At 44.3% G+C, this 17875-nt stretch overlaps 1 protein-coding gene across 1 annotated transcript; it reads left to right on the top strand.

Moving 5' to 3' along the window:
• Positions 1-11852: 11852 nt before the first annotated feature.
• Positions 11853-17661, top strand: LOC123148035 (ent-kaurene oxidase 2). Its single transcript, XM_044567390.1, has 8 exons — positions 11853-12150; positions 15064-15224; positions 15764-15925; positions 16036-16176; positions 16305-16559; positions 16657-16815; positions 16890-17084; positions 17230-17661. Exons 1-8 carry the CDS (start codon positions 12006-12008, stop codon positions 17545-17547), a joined length of 1536 nt encoding a protein of 511 aa, XP_044423325.1. The 5' UTR covers positions 11853-12005; the 3' UTR covers positions 17548-17661.
• Positions 17662-17875: the final 214 nt, after the last annotated feature.

Below are 17875 nucleotides of genomic sequence, written 5' to 3'. Positions count from 1 at the left end.
GAGATGGAAATCTGTGGAGGGGGCACCGCACACGGCTAAGAAATCAACTTGTGTATCTATGGGGTGCCCCCTTCCCCGTATATAAAGGAGTGGAGGAGGGGGCTGGCCGGCCTCATAGGGCGCGCCCCAAGGGGGGGGGGAATCCTACTCCTACAAGGAGTAGGTTCCCCCCTTTCCTAGTCCAACTAGGAGGGGGAAGGAAGGGGAAGAGGAGAAGAAGGAAAGGGGGGCCGGCCCCCTCCCCAATACAGATTGGGCTTAGGGGGCACGTCCCTCCTCTTGGCCGCCTCCTCTCTCTTCCACTAAAGCCCATGAAGGCCCATTAACCCCCGGGGGGGTTCCGGTAACCCCCCGGTACTCCGGAAAATGCCCGAACCTATCCGAAACCTTCCCGGTATCCAAACATAACCTTCCAATATATCAATCTTCATGTCTCGACCACTTTGAGACTACTCGTCATGTCTGTGATCACATCCGGGATTCCTAACAACCTTCGGTACATAAAATCACATAACTCACAGTACATATCGTCATCGAACGTTAAGCGTGCGGACCCTATGGGTTCGAGAACTATGCAGACATGACCGAGACTCGTCTCCGGTCAGTAACCAACAGCGGAACCTGGATGCTCATATTGGTTCCTACATATTCTACGAAGATCTTTATCGGTCAAACCGCATAACAACATATGTTGTTCCCTTTGTCATCGGTATGTTACTTGCCCAAGATTCGATTGTCGATATCATCATACCTAGTTCAATCTCGTCACCGACAAGTCTCTTTACTCGTTCCGTAATGCATCATTCCGTAACTAACTCATTAGTCGCATTACTTGCAAGGCTTATAGTGATGTGCATTACCGAGAGGGCCCAAAGATGCCTCTCTGACAATCAGAGTGACAAATCCTAATCTCGATCTATGCCAACTCAACAAACACCATCGGATACACCTGTAGAGCATCTTAGTGATGTTGTGAAATTTGATAGCACACTAAGTGTTCCTCCCGTATTCGGGAGTTGCATAATCTCATAGTCATAGGAACATGTATAAGTCATGAAGAAAGCAATAGCAATAAACTAAACGATCATAGTGCTAAGCTAGCGGATGGGTCTAGTCCATCACATCATTCTGTAATGATGTGATCTCATTCATCAAATGAAAACACATGTCCATGGCTAGGAAACTTTAACCATCTTTGATTAACGAGCTAGTCAAGTAGAGGCATACTAGGGACACTCTGTTTGTCCATGTATTCACACATGTACTAAGTTTTTGGTTAATACAATTCTAGCATGAATAATAAACATTTATCATGATATAAGGAAATATAAATAACAACTTTATTATTGCCTCTAGGGCATATTTCCTTCAATATTGTTGATTGGAAATGATACTAAATTTCTGAATAGTATAAAAGGATACTTGAATAAGAATTTTTCAATGAAAGACCTCGGTGAAGCTGCTTATATATTGGGCATCAAGATCTATAGAGATAGTTCAAGACGCTTAATTGGACTTTCACAAAGCACATACCTTGATAAAGTTTTGAAGAAGTTCAAAATGGACCAAGCAAAGAAAGGGTTCTTGCATGTGTTACAATGTGTGAAGTCGAGTCAGACTCAATGCCCGACCACTGCAGAAGATAAAGAGAAAATGAAAGTCACTCCCTATGCTTCAGCCATAGGTTCTATCATGTATGCAATGCTGTGTACCAAACCTAATGTGTGCCTTGCTATTAGTTTAGCAGGGAGGTACCAAAGTAATCCAGGAGTGGATCACTAGACAGCGGTCAAGAACATCCTGAAATACCTGAAAGGGGCTAAGGATATGTTTCTTGTTTATGGAGGTGACAAAGAGCTTGTCGTAAATGATTACGTTGATGCAAATTTTTGACACTGATCTGGATGACTCTAAGTCACAGACCGGATATGTGTTTTTATTAAATGGAGGAGCTGTAAGTTGGTGCATTTCCAAGCAGAGCATCATGGCAGGATCTACGTGCAAAGAGGAGTACATAGCTGCTTCGGAAGCAACAAATGAAGGAGTCTGGATGAAGGAGTTCATATCCGATCTAGGTGTCATACCTAGTGCATCGGGTCCAATGAAAAATCTTTTTTGACAATACTGGTGCAATTGCCTTGGCAAAGGAATCCAGATTTCACAAGACAACCAAGCACATCCAAAGACGCTTCAATTCCATCCGTGATCAAGTCAAGGAGGGAGACATAGAGATTTGCAAGATACATACAGAGATGAATGTTGCAGACCCGTTGACTAAGCCTCTCTCACGAGCAAAACATGATCAGCACCAAGACTCCATGGGTGTTAGAATCATTACAATGTAATCTAGATTATTGACTCTAGTGCAAGTGGGAGACTAAAGGAAATATGCCCTAGAGGCAATAATAAAGTTGTTATTTATATTTCCTTATATCATGATAAATGTTCATTATTCATTCTAGAATTGTATTAACCGGAAACTTAGTACATGTGTGAATACATAGACAAACCGAGTGTCACTAGTATGCCTCTACTTGACTAGCTCGTTAATCAAAGATGGTTAAGTTTCCTAACCATAGACATGAGTTGTCATTTGATAAACAAGATCACATCATTAGAGAATGATGTGATTGACATGACCCATCCGTTAGCTTAGCACTATGATCGTTTAGTTTATTGCTATTGCTTTCTTCATAACTTATACATGTTCCTATGACTATGAGATTATGTAACTCCCGAATACCGGAGGAACACTTTGTGTGCTATCAAATGTCACAGCGTAACTGGTTAATTATAAAGATGCTCTACAGGTGTCTCTGATGGTGTTTGTTGAGTTGGCATAGATCGAGATTAGGATTTGTCACTCCGATTGTCGGAGAGGTATCTCTGGGCCCTCTCGGTAATACACGTCACTATAAGCCTTGCAAGCAATGTGACTACAGAGTTAGTTGCGGGATGTTGCATTACGGAACGAGTAAAGAGACTTGTCGGTAACGAGATTGAACTAGGTATGATTACACCGGCAATCGAATCTCGGGCAAGTAACATATCGATGACAAAGGGAACAACGTATGTTGTTATGCGGTTTGACTGATAAAGATCTTCATAGAATATGTAGGACCAATATGAGCATCCAGGTTCCGCTATTGGTTATTGACTGGAGATGAGTCTCGGTCATGTCTACATAGTTCTCGAACCCGTAGGGTCCGCACGCTTAACATCGATGACGATATGTATTGTGAGTTATGTGATTTGATGTACTAAAGGTTGTTCCGAGTCCCGAATATGATCACGGACATGGCGAGGAGTCTCAAAATGGCCGAGACATAAAGATTGATATATTGGAAGGTTATGTTTGGACACCAGAAAGGTTTCGGATAGGTTTGAGCATTTTCCGGAGTATCGGGGGTTACCGGAACCCCCCGGGGGGTTAATGGGCCTTCATGGGCTTTGGTGCAAGAGAGGAGGAGGCGGCCAAGAGGAGGGGCGCGCCCCCCTAAGCCCAATCCAAATTGGGAGAGGGGCCGGCCCCCCTTTCCTTCTCTCCTTCTTCCCTTTCCTTCCCCTCCTAGTTGAACTAGGACAGGGGGGAACCTACTCCTAGTAGGAGTAGGATTCGTCCCTTGGGGCGCACCCCATGAGACCGGACGGCCCCCTCATCCACTCCTTTATATACGGGGGAGGGGGGCACCCCATAGACACACAAGTTGATCTCTTAACCGTGTGTGGTGCCCCCCTCCACAGATTTCCACCTCGGTCATATTGTCGTAGTGCTTAGGCGAAGCCCTGTGTCGGTAACTTCATCATCACCGTCACCACACCGTCATGCTGACAAAACTCTCCCTCGGCCTCAGCTTGATCTAGAGTTCAAGGGATGTCGCCGAGCTGAACGTGTGCAGATCGCGGAGGTGCCGTGCATTCGGTACTTGATCGGTTGAATCGCGAAGACGTTCGACTACATCAACCGTGTTACTTAATGCTTCCGCTTTCGGTCTACGAGGGTACGTGGACTCACTCTTCCCGCTCGTTGCTATGCTTCTCCTAGATAGATCTTGCGTGATCATAGGCAAAATTTTGAATTACTATGTTCCCCAACAAATCCAACATACAGGAGAAGTTATGGAAATTGGATATCTTCTAAAATGTCTTCTTGTGGTTCTTGTTTTCTTTGGTCTTACTATTATAGTCAAGATTTGATGATGTGGTTCATGTATCAAAAATAAAGGATGGAAATAAAAGATATGTGTTTGCAAAAATAAAATGTATGTAGATAAGATGCGGCTGAAATGCGGGCTCATTGCCTCCCCCAAAATGACGAAAAGCGGATGAAACGAACGTCCATTTGGGGTCGTGCGTTGGAGTTGGCCTCACTGCCTCGTACTTCTTACGGTCATTGATCTCCTTGTTCATCCCCGCAAGTCACTTCTTTGCATGCTAATCCAATAGGCTTTCGTCTGCCAACATTAGCTTTGCATCCTCCGCCTCCTATGCGATTTGCATCCTATCATTCTCAAGCTCAATCTCTCCAAATGTCTTGGCCTTCTCGAGCTCTCATTTGATCGCCACCTCTTTCTTCTCCAACTCGATCTTCTCCCTCTCAATTTCTATCTTATTCTCCGCCCTCTTCCGGTCCCAATCCATCCTCTTTTTTGGGCATCCAACATGAGCTTGTACCTCTCCTCTTTCTTGTCTCCCTAACCGAAAAAATGCTTGTCCATGGGTGGACATTTTTGTAGACACAACGTCACCGAAGGTGCTTGCCTTCTCCCACTTGTTTTCCATCACTTGCCAGTTATCTTTGGGCACGGTGGCTCTTCCATTCTCCACTACATCATCTTTCTCTTCTACGTCCAATCCAATTGATTGTTGGGAGCTTGGGCCATCATTCCTCTTCTTGTCGGCCTTGAGACCAGCCACAAGTTGTGTCCACTTTGTTTTGCCATTCAGTATCACCCAACAATGGCTAAAACCAAATGACTTCTTCTCCATTTCTTGATACATAGTGCCGCCACCACTATCTAGCGAACAAAATATGTATGAGCATGATAATGCAACAAAAACAAGCATATGCAAATGATGACAAGATAAAGTAATTTGGCTTATGTGGGTTGCCACTCCCATCCCACTTTGAGGGCGGCTAAGCACTTTTGAACAGTAGTCGATGTACTTGTTCACTTCCCTTTGAATGATCCCCCATCGATGTTGGAGAGATGCAACATTGTGGTTCAAATGAAGGGTAAGTTGGATCTCCCAACTTGTAGTTGATACGGCTCCAACGTATCTATACTTTTTCATTGTTTCATGCTATTATATTATCAATCTTGTATATTTTATATGCTTTAGTATGCAATTTTATATTATTTTTGGGACTAACATATTAACCCGGTGCCTAGTGCCAGTTGTTGTTTCCAGCTTGTTTTTGGTTTTCCAGAAAATCAGTACCAAACGGAGTCCAAACGCTACAAAACTTTTTGATGATTTTTTCTAGACCAAAGAGACCCTAGAAGGTTCATGAGGAGACTAGATAACAAATGAGGAAACGACAAGGCAACAGGGCGCGCCCTGGGGGGTAGGCGTGCCCTGATGCCTTGTGGGCTGCACGTGGCTCTGTCCGACCTAATTTCACCCCTATAAATTCTCAAATATTGGGGAAACCCCATAGAGCCACCCAAAATTTTCCACTGCCATAAGCTTCTATTCTTCCATGATCCCATCTGTATGCCTTTTCCGGTACTCTGCCGGAGGGGGAATCGATCACGGAGGGCTTCTACATCAACCTTGCTACCCTACCAATAATGTGTGAGTAGTTCACCACAGATCTACGGGTCCATAGCTAGTAGCTAGATGGCTTCTTCTCTCTCTTAGATCTTCAATACAATGTTCTCCTAGATCTTCTTGGAGTTCTATCCGATGTAATCTTCTTTTGCGGTGTATTTGTTGAGATCTGATGAATTATGAGTTTATGATCAGATTATTCAATGAAAGTAACTGAGTCTTTTCTGAACTTTATTATGCATGATTATGATAGCTTTGTATTTATCTCCGATCTATCCATTTGGTTTGGCCATCTAGATTCAACAAAGCGGATGAAATTCATGCAAACACAACCGGTTTTCATACAAACATGACATATTTCATACAAACTAGATGAAAACGGTTACATTTTGGGCATATTTTAACTAAAAAGGTAAAACTATGTGCACGTATAGTCGCGCGGAGCTCCACTCCCATGACACGGATACACTACACTAGTCTATGGCCGGCCGCGGTAGATCTCTTTGTCTTCTCCATGTCCGGCAGCCCGCTAACCGGACTGCCCGGAGTCCCGGAGGCATATTATTCCTTTGTATCTTTCCTATGCCCGACTACGCCGCTCATCGGAGTGGCGAAGAGGGTGCCTCAGCCAGAGGGGAAGGTGCGTCCGTGGAGCCCAGACAAGTCACCGACTGTGCAAGCCGGAGACGTGCCGGTGGTGGCCTCCATGGGATACAAGCGGCGGCAACCTCCCGTGTTCTACTTCTCCTCGATGATGATGGAGGGTGCGGACGTGCTGACGCCACCTCATTGACATCCGTGCAACCGGCTTATTTCTCTGCCTACATGGCGCGACTACACTCGCATCGATGGCGGATGGCGCGGTCGCAAGCACTAGAGGCGCGATACGACGCAACATCGTCGACTGCAACGACGATGCCCGTGTCTTCGTGATCCCCGTTGTGCCGGCCTGGAGTAACTCGCCACTCCTCCTAGATCAGCCTCCTTGATGTTGAGTAGTAGGACAATCGGCGGGGCTTTTTTGTGAGGGAAGATACAAGCGTTTATTTCATTCCATATGGTGCATGAGGCCAACATGGCAAGCGAAGCCATGGCCTTCCTATTGGCAATGGCAGTGTGGCATAGTCCAATCCACCTCTCCTTGGTGGAATGAATGAGGTGCCAAACAGAAGTATCGATGCTCTCAAGTTGGAGCCAAACCTTAATCATGCCCAAAGTCTAGTGATGAATTTGCACTAGAAGAAGAGGTGGTCTACGGATTGCTACACGTGCATACAAATGGGGCATAGCCCATAGTTTGGCCAACCTATTTTGGCTAATCTTTCCACAGGCCAAACTCTATTTTGCATAGAGCTAACCAAGTGAAGAACTATACTTTTGGCGACATCCAAGCTTTCCAAACCGTGCTCTTCATAGGGGATCGGGTCAGGACAAGGAACTGGGTTTGTTGGCGGACACCATTGAGTAGTGATCACTAACAATTTGCTTCCAAGCAATATCATCCTCGATGTTGTCATAGAGTTGAAAATCATGAAGGATGGCCCATAGCTCAACAAATTTGCAGAAGTGCGCAATGGAGAAATTCGAGATCCTTTTGAACTTAGAGATCCAAGGATCATCTTTCAAGGCTTTCTTATCTTCTATTTTTTTCTCGTAAATGCCTCAAAAAAATTAGCAGAGCGGTGTCTTTGGGCTTCCGGTCTTGCACCCACGGAGCGTCCCAAAAAGGCATGTGTGCACCATTGCGAGCAGTGATGGTCGTGGAGGCGTAAAAGAAGTCGTGGTCCGCATCGTCACAAGGGTTTCCCAACCCGACTCATGTTTTGGCCAGTTCCTTCCACTCAAACCAAATCCATCTTAGCGCAACTCCAATAGCTTCCTTAAAAAACTTTCCGTAAAACTCGTTTTACGGAATGATCGTAAGTTTAGGGGAAGTTGCCCCAGAGCTAATTTTGTAAGTTCTCATAAACTTCTTCCCCTAAATCCATTATAACACATTTCAAATAAACAAACAATAGATAATGGCCTAGGACCCACCAGTCAGTGACATGCGTGATGGCTTCCGGCGAAGGGCAGTGCGAGGTGGTGCGATGGCTGCCGGCGCGAGTCGGCGTAGCGATGGGCGGGGAAGGGCCACCGACGAGGGACAATGCAAGCAACGACATAGGCGTGGTGCTAGGCAGAGGCATGTCAGTGGGCGGGCGTGGCGGCACGGCGACGTTTTGATGTCAATGATGATGGTGTTCCGGCACGGGTGATGGAGTCAAATCCAACAGATCTTGATAGGGAGTCTCGAACCGGTCGTCTGTGACTACTTAGAGGGACCTGTATGGGCCACCAATGATGGAGTCAAACCCAGCAGATCTCAGGTAAGGGGTCCCAAACTGGTAGTCTTGGTGTGATGGTAATAGGGACACGGGATTTTACCCAGTTTCAGGCTCTCCCGAAGAGATAATCCCCTATGCCCTACTTTGATTGTATTTATTTGAGGGAATACAGATTATATGTTGATTTGCCCCGAGATCGTTGTGTGTCGTCAACAAGCCCTTCCCCTTGGCTTATATAGACACTAGGGTGCCTAGGGTTTACACATAGGTCGGTTACATCTAGGGTAATCATGGGTTAGACGACCTCTAAGTCTTGGAGTATGTGCCAAGTCTTCAAAAACATCCCATCATGGTGTTGTGCGCTTTGACAAACATGGCCCACCAATAAATCATCATGGGGATACTCGGCCCGACCCTCCTGGACGGGAGGCGATGTGGTGAGCACCCCTGGTCCAAGACACCATCATCGGGCAGCGACGGTGCGATGGCGTTCCGATGGCGTTCGTGTGTGGTTTTGGCAGGACCGCATTGTTCTGGCGGGGCACGTGGTAAAGTTTTAGGAGGTTTCTAGCCCACCAAAATTTTACGGGAAGATCATCTTCCCGTAAATCTGAGGGAAGAAAGGGCCTAGTTTAAAGGATCCTATAAAGATATGGATGGTTTACGGGAACTATTGGAGATGTTTTTTTGCCCCAACTTCCCATAAACAACAGTTTCTTCCGGAAAGAGGGAATGTCGGAGTGCTCTTAGCCTAAGTGCCCTTGCAAATTTGTTTGTTTTCAGCACACCAAGGCCCCCATATTCAAGCGGACGACAAACGGTGTCTGGGTTGACTTTGCATTTTGCACCGGTTGTATTGTTCGCTCCAGCCAAAGAAAGGCACGCTTGATCTTTTTGACACTATGAATGGAGCTCTGGGGGACAATTAGGGGGGGGGGCGGGGTGGGGTGGGGTCGATGAAGTAGGTTGCTTGGGAAGATAGCACCGACTTCAGGAAAATCATCCCCCCAATAGTGGTGATGCTCTGGCTGCCCCAAGTAACGGATTTGGATGATGCCTTGTCCTCGAGGAATTGGGAGTCAACCTTCTTAAGTTGACACACCTAAAGCGGGAGGCCCAATTATTTTATAGGAAAGGATCCCTAGGCAGCTGGGAGGCTATGGTGGACATGCAATAAGTTGATGTTCTCGTATCACATGCCTCCTCTCAAGTGGCAGTAGACCACGAATAGAGCAGCGATGGAGTACCTCAAATTAACTCCTCTGAAGAAGACACACACGTGATGACCCACATGTATAGGGGATCAATCACAGTCCTTTCGATAAGTAAGAGCATCGAACCCAACAAGGAGCAGAAGAAAATGACAAGCGGTTTTCAGCAAGGTATTTTCTGCAAGCACTGAAATTATCGGTAATGAGTAGTTTGATAGCAAGATAATTTGTAGCAAGTGACAAGTAGCAATAGTAACTAAGGTGCAGCAAGGTAGCCCAATCCTTTTTGTTGCAAAGGACAGGCTGGAATGATATCTTATAATAAGCTAAGCGTTTTTGAGGACACACGGGAATTTCATCTAGTCACTTCCATCATGTTTGTTTGATTCATGTTCGCTACTTTGATAATTTGATATGTGGGTAGACCGGTGCTTGGGTTCTATTCTTAATTGAACAAGCCACCCACTTATGATTAACCCCTCTCGCAAACATCCACAACTACAAAAGAAGAATTAAGATAAATATAACCACAGGATTAAACATATGGATCCAAATCAGCCCCTTATGGAATAGCGCATAAACTAGGGTTTAAACTTCTGTCACTCTAGCAACGTATCATCTAATTACTACTCCATAATTCATTCGCTTAGGCCCAAAGATGGTGAAGTGTCATGTAGTCGACGTACACATAACACCACTAAGGGAATCAACAACATACATATCATCAAAATATCGAACGAATACCCAATTCACATGATTACTTATGACAAGACTTCTCCCATGTTCTCAAGAACAAAAGTGACTACTCGCACACTATATTCATGTCCAAGATCAGAGGGGTATTGAATAGCATAATGGATCTGAACATATAATCTTCCACCAAATAAACCAACTACATCAACTACAGGATGTAATCAACACTAGTAGCAACCTACATGTAGATTTTGATACAAAGATTGAATACAAGAGATGATCTAGGGTTTGAGATGAGATGGTGCTGGTGAAGATGTTGATGAATATTGGTCCTCCCATGATGAGAAGGTTGTTGATGATGATGGCTTCGATTTCCCCCTTCCAAAGGAAATTATCTCTGACACAATCGCTCCGTGGGAGAGCAAAAGTGCTCCTGCCCAAGTTCCGTCTCAAGACGGCGGCGCTCCGTCCCGATAGTCCTCTCTTTATTTTTTTCTAGGGAAAATGGGCTTATATTTCAGAAGATGGGCACCGGAGGCTGGCCAGGGGCCTCACAAGTCACCAGGGCGCGCCTAGGGGTGTGTGTGTGGCTTGGTGCCTCATGGGCACCTGGGTGCCCCCTCTGGTACTTCTTTACTTCAATATTTTTTATTTATTTCAAAATAAAACTCCGTGAAATTTCAACTCATTTGGAGATGTGTAGAATAGGTATCTCTGACATAGCTTTTTCAGGTCCAGAGTTCCAGCTGCCAACAATCTCCCTCTTCATGTAAATCTTGCATATTAAGAGAGAAAAGGCATTGGAATTGCTCCACGAAGTGTTATATTGATTAGAAACACTATAAATAACAGTGGGAAAACATGATGCAAAATGAACGTATCAACACGACGTCACCACTTAGCCCCAAAATCACCTCCCATCTCTACGCAGGCCCTCAAATCAAAAAGGAGCAGGCACGCGGTACACTCCGTTTGATCAACGTGAGTCCCTCGATTGCGTGCATGACAGATAGGTCCCATGACGCGACCTGACATAGACAATCAAGACCCACTATGGATAAAAGGACGGAGCTCTCTCTGACTTCTGTTCCCAGGGGGGCTTAGCGAATTGGATCTTAGCTGGCGAACGTTCATTGGAAGGATGATATTTACTAACGATTCAATGGCAATTTTAGTTGTACGGGGTGGAAATTTCTTCTGACTAGCATGGCAATTTATTCCTAAAGAAGACATTTTTCCTTTTGGAAAAAAACTACCATCATTTGATCTCGATCCAACGGCTACGAGTGCGTTCGCTGGGAGTTCCTTCCCAGCGAACGTTCATCGGTTAGCATTACCCACATAATTTTGGGATAGAACACACGAATTGGAAAAAAAAGCCTCTTCGCCATGCTATTAACTCGCCAAAAAAAAGGTCGCCAGGTTGAATCATTGAATGCGGCACCCCGCGAATCAACCTGTGGTTGAGTTGGTTAGGTGGACAATGGTATCACCAACCCACCAGGGTTCAAATCCTGGTGCTCGCATTATTCCTGGATTTATTTCAGGATTTCCGGCGGTGCGCTTTCAGTGAGAGGAGACATTCCCGTCGACGACGAAGCGCCTACGGTGACTTCGTAAATCTCAAGATGATATGTCAGCTCAGTCTTTCGAATGTGCTCATAGGGATAGGATGTGCGTGTGTGTTCATAGGAATGAGTGTATGCGTGTGTATATGAGCGCTACTAAAAAGGGAATGCGGCACCCCTGTATTCAGGGTTCGACATTGCAGCTGAATTGGCCACGTGCCAAATCCACCCACGTCGGCACAAATAGAGCGCCGGGCCGGCATCCTCTTTCCGCTCCGCGCCCATATGCCTCTGCCCCGACCCTTGTCGCTTTTCCCTTCGCCTCACTCCTACTAAAACTCAAGGCGCGCACGCCCCACGCCGAACGCACGGCCACCGCCACTGCCCCAGGCACCTTTTCTCCTCTCCCACCCCACGCCCGAACGACCCCCATGGAGTCCCTGCTTGCGGCGCTCCCGGCGGGCGGAGGAGGTGCGGTCGCTGCCGCTGCCGCGGCCGTCGGCGGGCTGGCCGCGGCCGCCGCGCTCGCCGCCAAGGCCGGCGTCGTCGGGACGGGCCGCACCAACGCGCCCCCAGGTGACGATCCTCCCACCCAATCTCGTCAGAATGCACGCCTCTCGACCTGCGGCCTATCCTGTGCTGTTCTCTTGCTATCGCGCTGCCTTTTTTGTTTATATTTGGAAGTGCTGGCCAACTATTTCCTCTGTTTCGAAGTCCAACATCAGTCCGGACCTCTCGAACCGAATCACTCACTTTTTTCAATTCCTATTTAAAAATTGACAATTATCTCCTGATTGACAAGATTCTAAGATTCCTTCAATCAAAAACGACAAAGGAGAGAGTATCATAGCGTTTTTCTTCTTCCATGTTGTACGTATGCTCGTATACATGTAGCAGAGCATGCCATACTTGGGCTTTTATGCCACAATTTTCTTTAGGTTCCTATATAGGATATTCTTGAGTTATTTTCTATGTGTTCAGGTATAGTACTGTAGATATTTATCAGGTGAAAAATGACCGTCACCGTCGACGTGGAAATCATGCACACGTAGAAGTTTATAAACTTTTATAAAAGAATATACAACATGTTGTAAGTCCATAAAACTTCAAGGTCAAGCTCAATCGGATTTACAAGATCTAAGATATCTTTTTACTATTGCCAAATTATTGGTTTTGAAGTCTTAGAGGCTTCTGGATAAGCATGATCACCTTGTCCGAATAAGTGATCCGCGAATTTAGACATTTTAAATCTTAAGCAATTAGTGCTTATACATGCTTCTTTCTTATTTTGGGCAAAACCTTTAAATACTTGCTATATCTTTTATCTTTTATTACCTTCCATTCGTAAATGCATGAAAGCATGCAGTCAAACTTCTGCAATTTTGACCATTAAATAAACGGGATTGCTAAATCTCAGTCGACTAAGACTTAACCAAGTCTCAGTCCATGTTATATTCGTGAGATCTTACATGAAGATCCGTGCAAAATTTCTTTTAAATTTTTCTTTCTTCTTTTTATATGTTCTATCACTTGACTGAGACTTGGTTAAGTCTTAGTCGAGTCAGATCTAGCCACACTTAATAAAATATTAAAACTGGTTGTAAGGCTGGAACAGTATTTTTAGATTTGTGATGAAAGATAATTCTATAATATATTTTTTTAAGTCTATACTAATATATACTTATAAAAAATAACGGTTAAAGGTGTATGCTGGAAATCCTGTCAATGTCCAAAACGACATCCATTTATGAACGAAGGAACTGTTTTTTGTTTAATTTTTTTTACAGATTTATCCACAAGTCATTTGGAAAATAACACATAGCTAGCTTTTCATGACTAACTCCCTAGACATAAGAACATGTCAACATAAAGAATCTTTTACTTCCCACCATTCCAAGAAGATCCTTTTTTTTTCAATCCAATTTCCAAGTCCCTTTTGGTCCCCATGCATGGGCAGTGAGCAGTCCGGTTGGCACTTTCACAAGGAAAAGTGCTCCATAAGCTCAAAGACGGAAAGCTACACGATTGATTGAAAAGAAGCGATGAGATGTTACTGTCATAAATGATAGGTTCACTTATCCTCTACTTTTTGCAGAACAGATAAAGAACATATAGCTATATTCCTGAGCAGTCCACAGCTGTGAGCTTTTACTATTTTTATTAAAACAAGAGAAAGCAAATCTGCTGATAGAAACAACTCAATATGTTTTCTCATTTTCATGTGCTTTTATGCAAGCACTCCACCGCCCCGTTTGGAATAAAAGGAATTCCCCGACTCCTACGGAACACATACTGTTCTGAACTTTTCCAAATTCATGTGATACATATGTCCTTGCCAAAATAAATGTGATATATGCATATATATGTTCAGCAAACAATTTATTTTATTTGGGGGGGGGGGGGGGGAGCGATGAAATGGAATGGAATGCTTCTCTTGGCTGTCACAGTTTCGGTAGGTTCCTATTTACTTTTGGCCTGGAGAGTGAAGTTCCTGGATAGCAACAGGTGAAAACAACGAGTCCAGAGGTTCCTTTGTCAGTCGCAGTAGATTCCCAAATCATGCTTATCAAACACATCTGATAATAGCTACTCCCTCCGATCCAAAATAAGTGTCATGGAACTAAAACCACGACACTTATTTTGGATCCGACAGAGTATTAGACAAGGCATGTTCCCTGCTTTATGACAGCACAATTGCTTTATACGTGTTATGCATAGGACGCACAAATCAATTACTATTTGTTTTAGATCAAATGGCAACTATTGTAGATTGGAAACAGGAGCATTGTGAACAGAAGTAGTTTTACCACAATATATTGTGCTAAACAGCAATTTTACCAAATTCTGGAAGCAATAATTGCTATATCGAAAATATGACGGTTGGATTGTCCTAGATACATGCTGACCCCTACTAGTGATGTGGATTATTCTAGTGTTCAACAATCACCTTCTTTTGATACTGGCTTATTTAAGTCTCCATGACCTCCCAGTAAAGTTGTGCCTGCTAGAAAAATCTACGACACAATTTATATATGCTGTATCATTGTATGATTGTAACTTTGTAAGGCCGTTTCACAATAAAAAAAAAAGAAGGGCAGCCTGGTGCACGTAGCTCCTGCTTGTGCAGGGTCCGGGGAAGGGTCCGACCACTTTGCGTCTATAGTACGCATCCTTTCCCTACATTTCTGCAAGAGGCTGTTTCCATAACTCGAATCCGTGACCTCATGGTCACAAGGCAACAGCTTTACCGCTGCGCCAAGGCTCCTCTTCTAAGGCCGTCTGACAATACTTACTGAAAATACTTAAGAAAAAGAGAGAAAATAATTACCTACTTAATTTATTTGCATGAATATAATTTTTAATCATGTATGCGGACGAATTATCGAACTGGTTTGTTTGAAATATAAATTATGTCCTTCAAATTAATACGGCTAATTCTACTGCAAGGAAAAACTAAACTCTCCTGTGGTTAATTTAATTGTCATACAGCTGTTCCTGGTTTACCTCTTATTGGAAATCTGCACCAGTTAAAAGAGAAGAAACCCCATAAGACCTTCGCAAAATGGTCTGATATTTATGGGCCAATATACACCATAAAGACTGGGGCTTCATCAGTAGCTGTGCTCAACTCTTCTGAAGTAGCCAAGGAGGTAATACGGAAGCTGTCTTTTTTTTCATAATTCACTTGTTAATGTACTTTTAGGTTCTAATACAAAATATCATCTTTTGCACTTTTGGGTAATTGTGGCAACTTGGGCTTTTAGTCTTCTGACTGATTTTTGGCATTTACTCTGTATGCTTTTGTTGGCATTATCTCAGCGAATTTTCTTTTAAATGGAAAATATAATAATTCAAACCTAGATACAAGAGTTCTTTTGTCACCGCAGAAATTGAACTTCAAAGCTAATATAATCATTATATTTACCTCTCTTTTTCTCATGCTAGAGACAAACCCAGGATTCTAACGAGCTTTTAAAAAAAACAGAGGATTCAAACAAGTTATGAACTGACCTCTTTCCCCCAAGAACCACCCAGAAACAATTATGAAGCTACAAGGTAGCCCAGATTAATACACAAAATACGCATGTAGTTATTGATTTATGCTGTGATGCAAAATTGAGAAATGATAGAAGCATCACACAAATGTGTCGCACTTGACCAGAACATCTATTCTTTTCTCAATATGCAGGCTATGGTTGCGAAATACTCATCCATTTCTACTCGTAAGCTACCTAAAGCATTGTCAGTGCTGACTCGTGATAAAACGATGGTTGCTACAAGTGACTACGGTGACTTCCACAAAATGGTGAAGCGTTTAGTTATGTTGGGCATGTTGGGCTCTTCTGCTCAGGTACAAGTCTTAACACTTAGGAAATTATACAGTTTAGTGGCCACCACTTGCATATGTTTACACATTCAGTTAATTAACGTTTCATGGTGAAATGGTTGCAAAATGTGTAGAGACAATTTAGGGACACAAGAGACATGATGATGGACAACATGTTAAGCACTTTCCATACGTTGGTGACTGACGACCCACATTCTCCTCTGAACTTCAGAGAAGTTTTCAAGGACGAGCTGTTCCGCCTGTCCTTGATCCAGGTAAGTCTACAAGCTTCATAATAGTGTGCTCATGCATTGTGACGCTACTACCAGTTTCTTGATTTGAATCAGTCTTCAGATACTTCGTTTATTATATGCGATAATGAGAGTGCACGCTACAATTACAGAGTTTAGGCGAGGATGTGGGTTCAGTTTATGTGAAGGAGTTTGGGAGGGAGATATCGAAGGATGAAATCTACCAGATCACTGTGGTTGACATGATGATGTGTGCAATCGATGTTGATTGGAGGGATTTCTTCCCATACCTCAGCTGGATTCCCAACAAAAGCTTCGAAAACAGAGTACTTATCACAGAATCTAGGCGAACCGCGGTGATGCAAGCCTTGATCCATCAACAGAAGAAAAGAATTGCGCGCGGCGAGGTGGCAACAACGCACATAGCTTCTAACTGTTTATTTCTGATCCAGTTCTCCTATCTGTTCATTGATCATCTTGCTGCGATAAAATTGTGATATACAGGCCAGGGCATCCTATCTGGACTTCTTGCTGGCAGAGAAGGCACTGACAGACGAACAGTTGATGATGCTGGTGTGGGAGGCAGTCATCGAGGCTGCAGATACTACTTTGGTGACGACCGAGTGGGCAATGTATGAGCTTGCTAAAAACCCAGAAAAACAGGCGAGTTTCCTACTCTGCTCTGGTTTAGTCTTGTCGGTACCAAATTGTTAACAGAAATATTCTGGTCACATCAGGATCGGCTCTACCAGGAGATCCGGGAGGTGTGCGGCGACGAGACGGTCACCGAGGATCACGTGCCACGGCTGCCGTACCTCAGCGCCGTGTTTCATGAGACGCTAAGGTTCCATTCTCCTGTCCCACTGGTGCCTCCAAGGTTTGTCCATGAGACCACCAAACTGGCCGGCTACGACGTCCCAGCCGGCACCGAGGTATCTATCTATTACTGTACATACTACATACTAAAAGTACATGACGAAACCGGATAAGGAGCTACATACAACACTCATAATTGATTATACAAGAAGTTTCGGCTGTTGGCCGTGGATTTCTGAAAAGATGGCTCAATTTTTTCAGATAGTCATCAATCTGTTCGGGTGCAACATGAACAAGAAGGATTGGGAGGAGCCCGAGGATTGGAGGCCGGAGAGGTTCATGGATGGGAGGTTCGAGGCCGCGGACATGTACAAGACCATGGCATTCGGCGCCGGGAGGAGGTCCTGCGCCGGGAGCCTGCAGGCGACGACCATCTCGTGCGCTGCCATTGCGCGCTTCGTGCAGGACTTTGCCTGGAGGCTCAAGGAAGGCGACGAGGACAAGGTGGACACCGTGCAGCTCACCAGCTACAAGCTCCATCCGTTGTACGTGTATCTCTCACCGAGAGGGAGGAAGTGAATTAATGCCAGCTTTGGTTTGGTAATGAGGTGCTGGATTTGCTCTTTACAAACTTGGCCAAACAAGATGGCAGTATGATATAAGTTTATAATGCCTAATGGTTTGCTTGAACAATTTGTTTGTGTCTTTAGTTTGTCTATGATTAGTTTTTTTAAATTTTTGTGATGGTAAAGATAAATCTCTCTCTGCCTAGGCATTCGAAGATGCATCCAACACAAATTCTTACAACCATTTCAATATTCGCGTCATAAGGCGACAAAGAAAGTGAGGAAACTACATGATCATAGAAGGAAATCAAACGCTGTTAGCTCGTGTTCAGATGGTTGTT

This window comes from Triticum aestivum, chromosome 7A, assembly GCF_018294505.1.
Source record: "Triticum aestivum cultivar Chinese Spring chromosome 7A, IWGSC CS RefSeq v2.1, whole genome shotgun sequence".
Classification (NCBI taxonomy): Eukaryota; Viridiplantae; Streptophyta; class Magnoliopsida; order Poales; family Poaceae; genus Triticum; species Triticum aestivum.
Note: the sequence above shows the minus strand (reverse complement) of the source record. Positions and strands in the feature narration are given on the sequence as shown.